This window comes from Bison bison, unplaced genomic scaffold (assembly GCF_000754665.1).
Source record: "Bison bison bison isolate TAMUID 2011002044 unplaced genomic scaffold, Bison_UMD1.0 scf7180017863957, whole genome shotgun sequence".
Lineage (NCBI taxonomy): Eukaryota > Metazoa > Chordata > Mammalia > Artiodactyla > Bovidae > Bison > Bison bison.
The window spans coordinates 138,371-152,250 of NW_011494529.1; the positions used below are offsets into that span (position 1 = coordinate 138,371).

General features: G+C 35.6%; 1 protein-coding gene across 1 annotated transcript in view; it reads right to left on the reverse strand.

Annotated features, from left to right (window-relative positions):
• Nucleotides 1-13,880, reverse strand: part of EFCAB7 (EF-hand calcium binding domain 7) — a 56,109-nt gene that overhangs the window by 31,495 nt on the left and 10,734 nt on the right. The window contains exons 3-6 of the mRNA XM_010833894.1: nucleotides 7,794-8,005; nucleotides 7,087-7,173; nucleotides 6,343-6,538; nucleotides 5,757-5,878 (exon numbers count right to left, since the gene is read on the reverse strand). Of these exons, the coding sequence (XP_010832196.1) occupies nucleotides 5,757-5,878; nucleotides 6,343-6,538; nucleotides 7,087-7,173; nucleotides 7,794-8,005 (617 nt within the window). The remainder of the gene's footprint in view (nucleotides 1-5,756; nucleotides 5,879-6,342; nucleotides 6,539-7,086; nucleotides 7,174-7,793; nucleotides 8,006-13,880) is intronic.

The following is a 13,880-nucleotide window of genomic DNA, read 5'->3' on the forward strand; positions in this document are numbered from 1 at the left end:
CTAGAGAAGTCCCTTGGACAGCAAGGAGATCAAACCAGCAAATCCTAAAGGATATCAACCCTGAAAATTTATTGGAAGGACTGATGCCGAATCTGAAGCTCCAATACTGTGGCCACCTGATACAAAGAGGCAACTCACTGGAAAAGACCCTGATGCTGGGAAAGATTGAGGGCAGAAAAAGGGGATGACAGAGGACAAGTTGGCTGGATGACAAGATGTGGCATTTGGGAAACTCAAAGACGAAGAATTTCTCCACGTGCTTATGGTATTTCTGGCTGACAGGACATGTTTTTATAAAATTTGGCTGGGGAATGAGTTAAAATTTTTATTAGAAGTCTTTCCAAAATTCTAATTTTAGAAAAGCTATAAGTAGAAGAGTATTTATAAGTTTCTTTGAAAGACATCAAATATAATACACGGTTAAGAAGGCTAGAAAATGTTAAGACAATAGCTATTATAAAATAGAAGAAAGCCAAATGCCATACTATATAAATCAACCAAACTTCAATATGATAATCATATTCTTTTGAATAGTAAATAACACCATTAGGAGAATTTGTATCTCTCTTGTTTCAAAGGAAGAATTCAAATTCTTTAAATCTATCAGAGTTATTAAACACGAAATGCTTATTCAACCCCAAATTTCCTTTAAAACAAATAGACTTTCAATCACACAAAGCTTTTTCTCTAGGACCTATACTAAAATGTTATAAATTAAAAGGAAAAAAGTACTGACAAAATATCTGGCTCTTTCAAATAAATTAATTTGAAAGGATTATAGATTAAGTTGACAGTTTGAGTGTTATGAGAAAAATGAAAGAAGGTTCAGTTTAAAAAATAAAATCTTAGCATGCTAGAGTAAGAAATTCCGTGTATAATTTTTGACAATATAAAGCAGAAATAAAACAGTAGCTTGTAATTCTTACACAGGGCATAAGGTGGTGCTATATTCTACCAATTCAAGTAAATTCATATAAAAGGAAAAAATTCATTTGTCATACACAAATATTATTCCATTCACAATGTACAAGGAAATGCTTAAAAGCATAAATTAAAAATAGTAAAGTTGAAAATTCTAGCTATCAAAAACTTAAATTTATCAGTAAAATTATATTTTTCCTGGAACACTAGAAAATTTAATTTGTTTTGACATATAATTCTGCATTATTAAAGGTTTAGGTGAGGCAGAATTTAAGTAGTCGGTCTGCCATGTCTGCATGCACGCTAAGTCGCTTTAGTCATGTCCGATTTTTTGCAACCCCATGGACTTTAGCCTGCCATGCTCCTCTGTCCATGGATTTTCCAGGCAAGAACACTGGAGTGGGTTGCCAAGCTCTCCTCCAGGGGATCTTCCTGATCAGGCATCAAACCCACATCTCTTATGTCTCCTGCATTGGCAGGCAGGTTCTTTACTACTAGCGCCCCCTGGGAAGCCCTTCATCTGCTATGGACTTGGTCAAAAGAGGAACTTGTATGTCATCATCACCATCATCAACATCACTGTTGTTTCTTATAAAGATTACCTTCTATTACATTATTAGAAGGCTATTTGCTGTCTGTTAAGAAAAGTAAGTAAACAGACTGCTGTTGAACTTTTTTTGTTAATAAAGAATCATAAACTGGACATACTTAAAAACAAGAGGTTAAATAGATGATTTATAAGGGAAAAATTTGATATGGATTGCCAACCTAATCAACAAGTTGAATTGATCAACATTTTGAAAATGTGAGACTTTTATAAGAAAATTATTATCTGGAGCTTTCATAAAAATTAAGTTAGACAACCATTTCAAGAATAAAATGTTTATATTTTTCTTGTTTTACATATATAGACATATATAACTTACATGTTATACATAAATATATGTAAAATGAGCTTTCCTGGTGGCTCAGATGGTAAAGAATCTGCCTGTAGTGTAGGAGACCTGGGTTTGACCCCTGGGTTGGGAAGATGCCCTGGAGAAGGGCATGGCAACCCACTCCAGTAGTCTTGCCTGGAGAATCTCATGGACAGAGAAGCCTGGTGGACTACAGTCCATGGGGTTGCAAAGAGTCAGACATAACTTAGCGACCAAGCACATGGAACATATATGTAAAATAGATGTAGGCATTTCTAACTAGGGGTCTGGATATAATACTGAATCTCTGGAATTTATAATTCATGACTTTCTCTAATTTTAGCCATGACTGTCAACTGAAGCTATTCTCTTTAAGAAAAATTTCTGACATTCCCTGTACATGATAAAATCTAAAGTAAATATTTAGATAGAATTGAGGGCTGAGAAAAGAACAGTGATACAGTACCTATGTATAGCATACAGAAAGTAATACATGTATAGTTCCTGTAAAGGTTATATTTTCCTCCTCCTTGAAGGGTATAATTCAAGTCTTTTATCATTTGTGTGGATTTATGGTTTACAATCTGGCTTTATGTGTACCCCATTACAATAATTTTCTAATTTCTGAAAAGACCCTTCTTATCTGTCCCAATTCCATACTTCTCCACTACACATAAAATTGAGGTACTAAACTTGTTTAAAATAGATTTAAAGTACTTGAAGAAAATTTAATATTTCTCTTAGTAATTTTTTTCTACCAATCTCAATTAAAACAAATTATACAATAACTATATTCCTAACCAAGTACTTTATAGAGTTGTTGTGAAACTTAAGAAACATATAAAATTTAAGAAAAATTTAAAAGTAACCTCAAAGTAAAATGCAAACAAAGAACTAAATTTTGCTGAATAACAAAAGGATCACAGATTTTTAAAAAAATCATTTCTGCTCATGTAAGAAGTATTAGAGAATACAAAACAGTAGGCAATATCAAGATCAGGAAAAGGACAAGAAAATGTCAGGTAAGAAATATGAAAGCTATGAAGTATTTCCAAAAGACATTAGATTTTATATGAAAGTCACAGAATTTACAAGTTGACAGTATGCCTTCTTCATTCAATCATTAAATTCTCCTACTACCTCTCACCTAATTCCTAATACCTAAATACCTTTCCTTGTTGTTGATGTAATTAGATGCAAATATTTAGTCTTCTGTTACACAATCACTATGGCCTACAGATTAATTTTGGCCTTGTCTATTACAGGAGTCCCCAGCCCCCAGGCTGCATAGCAAGAGGTGAGTAGCAGGAGAGGGAGCAAAGTTTCATCTATATTTACAGTGCTTCCCATCGCCTGCATTCCTGCCTGAGCTCTGCCTCCTGTCAGATCAGCAGCAGCATGAGATTCTCATAGGAGAGCAAATCCTAACCCAAAGGTCAAGGTGGAATATCCTGAGAGCCAAAGAATAGAAATAAAGTGCACAATAAATGTAATGCACTTGAATCATCCCCAAACCATTCCCCACCTGGCCTGGTCCATGGAAAAACTGTTTTCCACGAAATGGGTCCCTGATGCCAAAAAGGTTGGGGACCACCGGACTATTAGATCTGTCCCTTCCTTACTACGTTCAGGTACTACTCTTGGCCTAGCTGTCCTCTATCACCCTCTCAATAGTCTCCCTAATTTGAAGTCTCCATACATAATACAATAGTAGAATAACTTTTCTTAAATTATCTTTCATCATGTCATTCCCATATTAAGACCTGCAGTAATTTCTTTGTTCCATAATAATACTGGGCTTCCCTGATAGCTCAGTTGGTAAAGAATCCACCTGCAATGCAGGAGACCCCTGTTCGATTCCTGGGTTAGGAAGATCCACTGGGGAAGGGATAGGCTACCCACTCCAGTATTTTTGGGCTCAGCTGGTAATGAATCCATCTGTAATGTTATTCCAGTATTCTGGCCTGGAGAATTCCATGGACCGTATAGTCCATGGGGTTGCAGAGTCGGACGCGACTGAGCAACTTCTCTTTGGACTGCCCTGGTGGCTCAGGCCGTAAAGCATCTGCTTGCAATGCGGGAGACCTGGGTTTGATCCCTGGATGGGGAAGATCCCCTGGAGAAGGCAATGGCAACCCACTCCAATACTCTTGCCTGGAAAATCTCATGGATGGAGGAGCTTGATAAGCTACCATCCATGGGGTTGCAAAGAGCTGGACATGACTGAGCGACTTCACTTTCTTATAATAATATTAACGACAATATTATTTATTAAAGTAAAACTATTAATATATCCTTGGCACTGTGATAAATGGTTTATATATGTTAGGTGTTTAAATCTTTAAAAAACACACTAAATTTAACAACTTCCAATTTATAGATAAGGAAACTAAAATTCAGAAGGGCTGCTGACCACCTTATCAAAGGTCACACAGTTATTAAGTGACAAAGCTAAAATTTAAACACAGGTCTGTCCATTCTAAGGTTTTAACCAGCACCTTAGGACAATGCTTGGCACAAAATAGTCATTCAATAAATATTTGTTGTCGTGGGAATTCCCTAGCAGTCCAGTGGTTAAGAATCCATGTTTTCACAGCTGAGGACTTGGGTTCAATTCCTGATCAGGGAACTAAGATCTCACAAGCTGTGTGGCAAGGCATAAATAAATATTTGTTGAATAAATGAATTAATAAATGAAATATTATGCTATACTAACTTGGTATATTATTAATAATGAGACAGAAATCTTCATTTTTTTATTCAGTGCCTACTACACTAAAAATAGTTTGCATTGTTACCTTTTTAACGAATATTTGTTGAGCAGAACTAAATTAAAGGAATGGTATTGGTATGGGCCCAATAAATAACAGCATGAAGCACAGAAATAGTTGGCCTTAATATAACCCACATTAATATTTAAATGCTTTACCCTCAGAGCCACATGGATAGAATAAATTTTTATTTATACTGGCTAAAATTATATTTATGTATATAATTATACCAGGTAAACAACAGATATTTAACTAAGTTGATTTCATTAGCATTTAATTCAGTTGCAAAATACAGAAAGTTTCCATTGGTGGAAAATAATATTGTTGGAACACTAAATATTGTGTGTGAACATGTTGGACATGCACACCAAATTGCTTAGGGTGTACAGATTCCTAAACAGTCTGAACAAAATTCCTTTGAGATAATGTTTTAAAATTTTAATATAGAACAAATGTCACTGTCTAGCAATTTAAAGATATAAGGGACTTCAGAGTTCAATAACAAATACAGAGTTGTTATTTGAAACAAAAATGCAGCTCTTGAGAACAATCAGTTCAGTTTTCTAACAGCAGTTATAGTATGTGGTCATAACCATTTTCCCCCCTTTTACAGAGGTCCCTAGATACACATTTTTAATGTATCCTAGCAGTTTCCAGTTAATGTTTTATATTTCTGTAGCTATTATTTTCTGTTGAAAGAAAACTAGTAAAGGTTGAGTCTAGAAAGGGAAAACAAAGGAAGAAGATCAATATTAACACTCTACAAATATTGACTTAGTAAAGTGACTTTGCTGTCTTTCTCTCAAAGGAACTTGATATTGAATGAATGATTTATTTATAAGAAGCACCTATTAAAAGTATTTGTTAAAACCAAAAAACTGCTTGGCAAAGTACACGCATAATCTCCTCATCAAGTTCAAAAATTGAAGAATCATTATTTTTAAACTGAAGTCCTTTTAATATTCCTATTCATCATTTAACTTATTAGGACTGGCTTATAGGTAGAAATGCTGCGATCCCCAAAAATCCTCAAAGAATTACTTCATAAACTTTACCTATTCTCTGTAAACATTAAATAGTCATTAATAAATTTAATGTCAAATTTGTTTTCAGAAAAAGTTGTATCCATTCATTTAAAATACTATACCTTTATTGAGTGTGGCTCAATTAACTTTGAGTTTTGATTGCTATCAGCACCCATGGTAACTGTGAAAGAAACAGATGTTTTGAACTGTCTAGCTGTTGCCAGTGAAGAATTCCTGGTGTCACCTGTAAGAAGTAATAGTTATTTAGTCTTACATTATGAAAAGCTGTGAATAAGAAGTCTGTTTCTAAACACAGTGTAGTATGAAAGGACTATATATTAATTTCATTCTCTTTGTTCTTCCTACTGAAATAAACTCAAAAGATTTTATATTTATAAGGCTTTAATGGCTCTTTATGATTTTAATTTATGATCTACTAATAAGATTTATTTAATTTAGAATTTATGACCTACTAATAAGATTCTTTATTTAAATATGTCATCTTTTGGCCTGAAATTTTAGTTTTAATAAAACATAATGAGCATAGCCAAGTTCCATAATAAAATTTTACTTTACTAGATTTTTATAGTTAAGTGAGTCCAGAAACAGTAGCTATCAAAAGTTGGGTTTTCATTTATCACTGATAAGCTAAGACAGAAGGAAAAATTAAGGACTACAATCCTTAATTCTTAACAGAAAAGTAAATACCTTTATTTGAGAATGATTCCTGATCAGCTTTTCTTATGATTCTAGGTGATGCTTTTGGTACTGGTGATGGGGCCCTTTCAGGGGACCCTTCCATGTGGCTTCCAAACTGCTGACGCCTCAGTTTACTGTCAACCTCCAATTTTTCTAGAGTCGTTTTGAGACACTGTTCATTGGTTGCCATATATAATTTACAAAACTACAGGAAACAAAAAAGTATTCCAGTGGATAAAACATTCAATCATACATTTGGGAGGAGAAAATGTACATTAGTAGGCAAGAATGATAGATGGAATATATTTCCTATTGAACTAGGTTACTCATTTTATTTTCTTGAATCAGACTGACCATCCTCAAGTGCCCTAGTGAAATGCAGCCATAATTCAATGAGGAGGCCATACCCTGAATGAAAATAAAATGTTACACAAAGAGAGGTGATTTATTATTTTTTTTACAAGACATGTGTAGACTTGTATTTGTTCTAAATAATTTTTATGATTCTTCCACTCTCAAAAAGGCATATTTCAGAGAAGACAGTGTGTGTTCGTGTGTGTATGCACATGCATGTATTTTAAGTTGATAATATTATTTTTAATGTAGTCATCAGATTACAATTGGACTGGAGAGACTAAATTTCAAGTAAAATTAGTACATATATATATCATTGTCAATATTTAAATGATATGCCTCTTTAAAAATACCTCTTCTATCCAGTAGGCAAATTTACATCAGAATGAGCTTATGTACCTTGATATAGTCAAATTTGCCATCTGCATTTACATCAGCCAAATTTATTATGGCATTTACTTCTTCTCGAGTCATCTTTTCACCTTTCTGGAAGAAAAAAGTATTTAAAGCAACATAACGATTACTTTGTCATGTATGGGGAGAATGGAAATTTTAATCTTTTCTGTAGGTAAGTTTGAATATATGTTTCACTAAAAATCTCGGAATGAGTATAATGTCAAGCAAGAATGAACCTGTTACATAAAATAAAATTTCACAATTTTATTAAATTTTATAAAGTGTATAAAAACTGAATTTCAGTTTACTAAATTTCAAATACATATATCATAGATTCAAGAATAACTACTATTAAATTTAGAGTAAGAATACTTTCTCATGTTGTATCAAGAAACAGAATGGTTTCTGAATCTCATTTATACTTTAGTTCTCTTTTACTTTTCACATATGAACTTATCACTGATTTACAAATTGTTCTGGCAGGAAAGAATTGCAAAGGAGCACAACATAGGCTCAATTTTATACTCTCTTTTTTTCAAAAAGCATACTTCATACAGAAGGATCCTTAAGTACTTTACAAACAATATATAAGTGATTCATTTCACCTGCCAGTGAAACAGTTCTTTCTTATGTGGACTTTGGTAGCCAAAGCTAGATTCCAAGTTGTTTTGCAAAATAGGCATATTATAAAACTGTTTGACAGATCTTACCTTTGTTAGAAGCTTATAAAGATCAGTGTGTAAAATAGAGCCATTATCATTTACATCTAATTGCTTAAATGATTTTAGCAATTCTGCTTTTGAGGTTGGTTTTTCCTTTCTTAAAATTATACAAAAATCATCAAAATTCAGTTTGGCAGTTTGAGAAGTCCAATACTTATTAATGGTCTTTTGGGATGGATTTCTTCCTGCGTGCTGAAGAGCTGCCCAATAAAACAAGTATTATTTGTTACAGTAACATCTGGAATTAGTATTTTAAGTGTATTTTTTCTTTAAATCATTATACACTATAATGTTATATAAAAGTACACACATATCAATATATTAACTTTGGTGTTGATAGTCTAGTGAAATCAATACATGCCTTTCAAATATGAAAATATACATATATGTTATTATACCAGCTACAAATTCTCAATGTATTAATGCCAGAATTAAATAGGTTCTTCCCATTCTGACATTATTCCCAACTTACATAGTTTAATTAATTGATAATATCTGATTTACCGCATAAGAATGCCTGGAGGAAAAAAACAGATTAAAAACAATCATTCACTTAATTGTTTTGAGGACATAAGAATAAAGAAAATGAATAATTTATTATTTTTCTGGTTCAACAAATATCTTAATTATGAGGAAATCATTAGTTTGAGAATATTACTGTCAATGTCATGATGTCTAAAATGTTCATCGTTGTTGTTTGGTCACTAAGTCTCATCCAACTCTTCGCGATGCTATGGACAGCAGCACACCAGACCTCTCTGTCCTTCACTATCTCCTGGAGCTTGCCCAAGTTTATGTCCATTGAACTGGTGATGCTATCCAAAAATCTCATCTTCTGTCACTCTCTTCTCTTTTTGCCTTCAATCTTTCCCAGCATAAGGGTCTCTTCCAATGAGTCAGCTCTTCGCATCAGGTGGCCAAACTATTGGAGCTTCAGCTTCAGCATCAGTCCTTCAAATGCATATTCACGGTTGATTTCCTTTAGGATTGACTGGTTTGATCTCCTTGCTGTCCAAGGGACTCTCAAGAGTCTTCTCCAGCACCACAGTTCAAATCAAAGTATCAATTCTTAAGCACTCAGCTTTCTTTAAGGTCCAACTCTCACATCTGTACATGACTACTGGAAAGACTACAGCTTTGACTATATGGACATTTGTCGGCAAAGTGATGTCTTTGCTTTTTAATATGCTATCTAGGTTTGCCATAGCTTTCCTTTCAAGAAGCAAGTGTCTTCTAATTTCATGGCTGCAGTCACCATCCACAGTTATTTTGGAGCCCAAGAAGAGAAAAATCTGTCACTACTTTCACTTTTTCCCCTTCTACTCATTATGAAATGATGGAACCAGATGTCATGATCTTTGTTTTTTGAATGTTGAGTTTTAAGCCAGCTTTTTCACTCTCCTCTTTCACCCTCATCAAGAGGCTCTTTAGTTCCTCTTTACTTTCTGCCATTATGGTGGTATCATCTGCGTATTTGAGGTTATTGATATTTCTCCTGGCAATCTTGATTCCAGTTTGAACTTCCTCTAGCCTGGCAATTCACATGATGTATTCTGCATAAAAGTTAAACAAGAGAATGACAATATACAGCCTTGTACTTCTTTCTGAATTTTAAACCAGTCAGTTATTCCATGTAAGGTTCTAACTGTTGTTTCTTGACTTGCATACAGATTTTTCAGGAGGCAGGTAAGGTGGCCTGGTATTACCATCTCTTTTAAGAATTTTCCAAAATTTGTTGTGATCCACACAAAGGTTTTCGTGTAGTCAAAGAAACAACAGTAGGTGTTTTTCTGGAATTCCCTTGCTTTCTCTATAATCCAACAGATGTTGGCAATTTGATCTCTGGTTCCTCTGCCTTTTCTAAACCTAGCCTGTACATCTTGAAGTTTTCAATTCAAGTACTGCTGAAGTAGCTTGAAGGATTTTGAAAATAACCTTACCAGCATGGGAAGTGAATGCGATTGTTTGATAGTCTGAACATTCTTTAGCACTGCCCTTCTTTGGAATTGGGATGAAAACTGACCTTTTCCAGTCTTCTGGCCACTGCTGAGTTTTCCAAATTTGCTGACATATTGAGTGTGGCACTTTCAACAGCATCATCTTTAAGGATTTGAAACAGGTCAGCTGGAATTCCATCAACTCTACTAGCTTTGTTGGTAGTAATCTTCCTAAGGCACACTTAAGACTCCAGGATGTCTGGCTCTAGGTGAGTGACCAAACCATCATGCTTGTGGTGGGTCATTAAGACCTTTTTTGTACAGTTCTGTGTATTCTTGCCACCTCTTCTTAATCTGTTCTGCCTCTATTAGGTCCTTTACGTTTCTGTCCTTTATCATGCCCCTCCTTGCACGAAATGTTCCTTTGAGATTTCCAATTTTCTTGAAGAGATGACTAGTTTTTCCTGTTCTATTATTTTCCTCTATTTCTTTGCACTGTTCATTTAAGAAGCCCTTCTTCTCTCTCCTTGCTATTCTCTGGAATTCTGCATTCAGTTGGGTATACCCTCCCCTTTCTCCTTTGCGTATCACTTCTCTTCTTTTCCCAGCCATTTCCTCAGTTTGCCTTCTTACATTTCTTTGGGATGGTTTTGGTCACTGTCTCCTGTACAATGTTACAAACCTCCGTCCACAGTTCTTTAAGCACTCTGTCTACCAGGTCTAACCCCTTGAATCTATTCACCACCTCTACTGCATATCATAAGCGATTTGATTTAGGTCATACCTGAAGGACCCAGTGGTTTTCCTCACTGTCTTTAGTTTAAGCCTGAATTTTGCTATAAGGAGCTGATGATTTGAGACACAGTCAGCTCCAGGTCTTGTTTTTGCTAACTGTATAGTTTCCCGTCTTTGGCTGCAAACAATGTAACCAATCTGATTTTGGTATTGACCATTTGGTGATGTCCACGCAGGTCAGGAAGCAACAGTTAGAACTGGACATGGAACAACAGACTGGTTCCAAATAGGAAAAGGAGTAAGTCAAGGCTGTATATTATCACCCTGCTTATTTAACTTATATGCAGAGTACATCGTGAGAAACGCTGGCCTGGAAGAAGCACAAGCTGGAATCAAGATTGCCAGGAGAAATATCAATAACCTCTGATATGCAGATGACACCACCCTTATGGCAGAAAGTGAAGAGGAACTAAAAAGCCTCTTGATGAAAGTGGAAGAGGAGAGTGAAAAAGCTGGCTTAGAGCTCAACATTCAGAAAACGAAGATCATGGCATCTGGTCCCATCACTTCATGGGAAATAGACGGGGAAACAGTGGAAACATTGTCAGACTTTATTTTTTTGGGCTCCAAAATCACTACAGATGGTGACTGCAGCCATGAAATTAAAAGACGCTTACTCCTGGGAAGGAAAGTTATGACCAACCTAGATAGCATATTCAAAAGCAGAGACATTACTTTGCCAACAAAGGTCCGTCTAGTCAAGGCTATGGTTTTTCCTGTGGTCATGTATGGATGTGAGAGTTGGACTGTGAAGAAAGCTGAGCGCCGAAGAATTGATGCTTTTGAACTGTGGTGTTGGAGAAGACTCTTGAGAGTCCCTTGGACTGCAAGGAGATCCAACCAGTCCATTCTGAAGGAGATCTGCCCTGGGATTTCTTTGGAAGGAATGATGCTAAAGCTGAAACTCCAGTACTTTGGCCACCTCATGCGAAGAGTTGACTCATTGGAAAAGACTCTGATGCTGGGAGGGATTGGGGGCAGGAGGAAAAGGGGACAGCAGAGGATGAGATGGCTGGATGGCATCACTGACTCGATGGACGTGAGTTTGAGTGAACTCCGGGAGATGGTGATGGACAGGGAGGCCTGATGTGCTACAATTCATGGGGTGGCAAAGAGTCGGACACTACTGAGCGACTGAACTGAACTGATGTGTAGAGTTGTCTCTTGTGTTGTTGGAAAAGGGTGTTTTTTCTGTCCAGCTCTGTGAAAATGGATGCATAACTCTTTCCCACAAGTGGCAGCTCAAATGCTTATTGCTATCTTCAATAATAAAATGCTTTTTAAATGTACTAGGTTGTTTAAAAGAACAACTTTCTCAGAATAAAATTATGCCAAAATATGTAGTAGTTATACATTTCCATATCTAAGAAACAGGTAAAATTTAGTAAATACTAATGTAACTTTAGTCTTTAGTTTTAGAATTGGAGCTCACTGTTAAGTCCCATAACAATGAAAAGGAGAAGGGAGTGACAGAGGATGACGGTTGGAGAGCATCACCGACTCAATGGACATGAATGTGAGCAAACTCCAGGAGACAGCAGAGGACAGAGGAGCCTGGCATGCTGCAGTCCACAAGGTACCCAAGAGTTGTACACAACTTAGCTACTGAACAACAACAATGACAACAAACAGTGAAAAAACTGTGTAATTGTAGATGGTTAAAGGTTTACACCAAAATACTGACCTTTTGCCAGGGTTTATTTTAAGCTTTGACATGAGTTTATAATACCTATATTACTGGTAAGTTGGGGGGACAAAAAGAAACTTTGGGGAAAGAAAAAGAAACTGCTTTATCCTATTTTGAAATGGAATGTCAAAACACATGGTATGTACATAAAAGATGGATGGATACCAATGAAAAGCACGATAGTTAAGAAAGAGACGTCACTGGTTCACAAAACCAGTTTGTTAAAATCTAGATTATCTGAAAGCTTTCATTGCAATTTTACAAAGACTATTCTACAATAAAACCAAAAGCTGAAAAGGTAAGCATTGCATTATTATCCTCCCAGATAGTTCTGTAAGAGTGATAGCACCTGAGTAATACATACTCATTGATTTATTAATACCAACTAAATGCCACAGTAGCAGAAGGCATGTTAAACCTTTAAACTTAGTAAATTCATGATCTCAACCAACTTTCAAAAGCACAGACAAAACTCAAATTAAAATAAAATATAAATTGCAATGATTTGAAATTTTATATTTCCTCAAATAGAAATCTTATTGCATACAAATCTAAGACCTTGTTGCAAAAATATGTCAGATTTTTATTTCAGGAAAGTGCTTCTGAAGTTGATACAATAACTCAGTTTCTCTACTCCTAAAGTTATTTGCCTTGATGGAACTGACATGAATATAATATTATCTGGTATTTCTGTTTACCACACTCTCAAGAATAAAGACCACCAAGTCATTTGACACACCTAGTAAGGACCAAATTCACTGGTTTGTGGGATATCTGCAACCAGAAGAGTTTAAAATATAATGGAAAACTCAACCTTACAAAATCATGGGATGCATAAAAAGCAGTTATCAGATAAAACTAAAAGCTGGTTCTTTGAGAAGATAAATAAAATTGACAAACCTTTAGCCAGACTTATCAAGAAAAAAAGAGAGAAGAATCCAATCAACAGAATTAGAAATGAAAAAGGAGAGGTTACAACAGACAATGCAGAAGTACAAAGGATTATAAGAGACTATTATGAACAACTCTATGGCAATAAAATGGATAACCTGGAAGAAATGGACAGATTCTAAGAAAAGTTTAATCTTCCAAGACTGAACCAGGAAGAAACAGAAATTATGAACAACCCAAATACAAGCACTGAAATTGAAGCTGTGATAAAAAATCTCCCAAAAAATAAAAGCCCAGGACCAGGTGGCTTCACAGGAGAATTCTATCAAACATTTAGAGAACAGCTAATGCCTATCCTTCTAAAACTCTTTAAAAAAATTGCAGAGGAAGGAACACTTTCAAACTCATTCTACGAGGCCACCTTCACCCTGATACCAAAACCAGACAAAGACAACACACAAAAAGAAAACTACATGCCAATATCACTGACGAACATAGATGCAAAAATCCTCAACAAAATTTTAGCAAACAGAATTCAGCAACACATCAAAAAGCTCATACACCATGTGTTTAGTTTAGTTCAGTCGCTCAGTCATGTCCGACTCTTTGCGACCCCATGAATCGCAGCACGCCAGGCCTCCCTGTCCATCACCAGCTCCCAGAGTTCACTCAGACTCACGTCCATCAAGTCAGTGATGCCATCCACCCATCTCATCCTCTGTTGTCCCCTTCTCCTCCTGCCCTCAATCCCTTCCAGCATCAGAG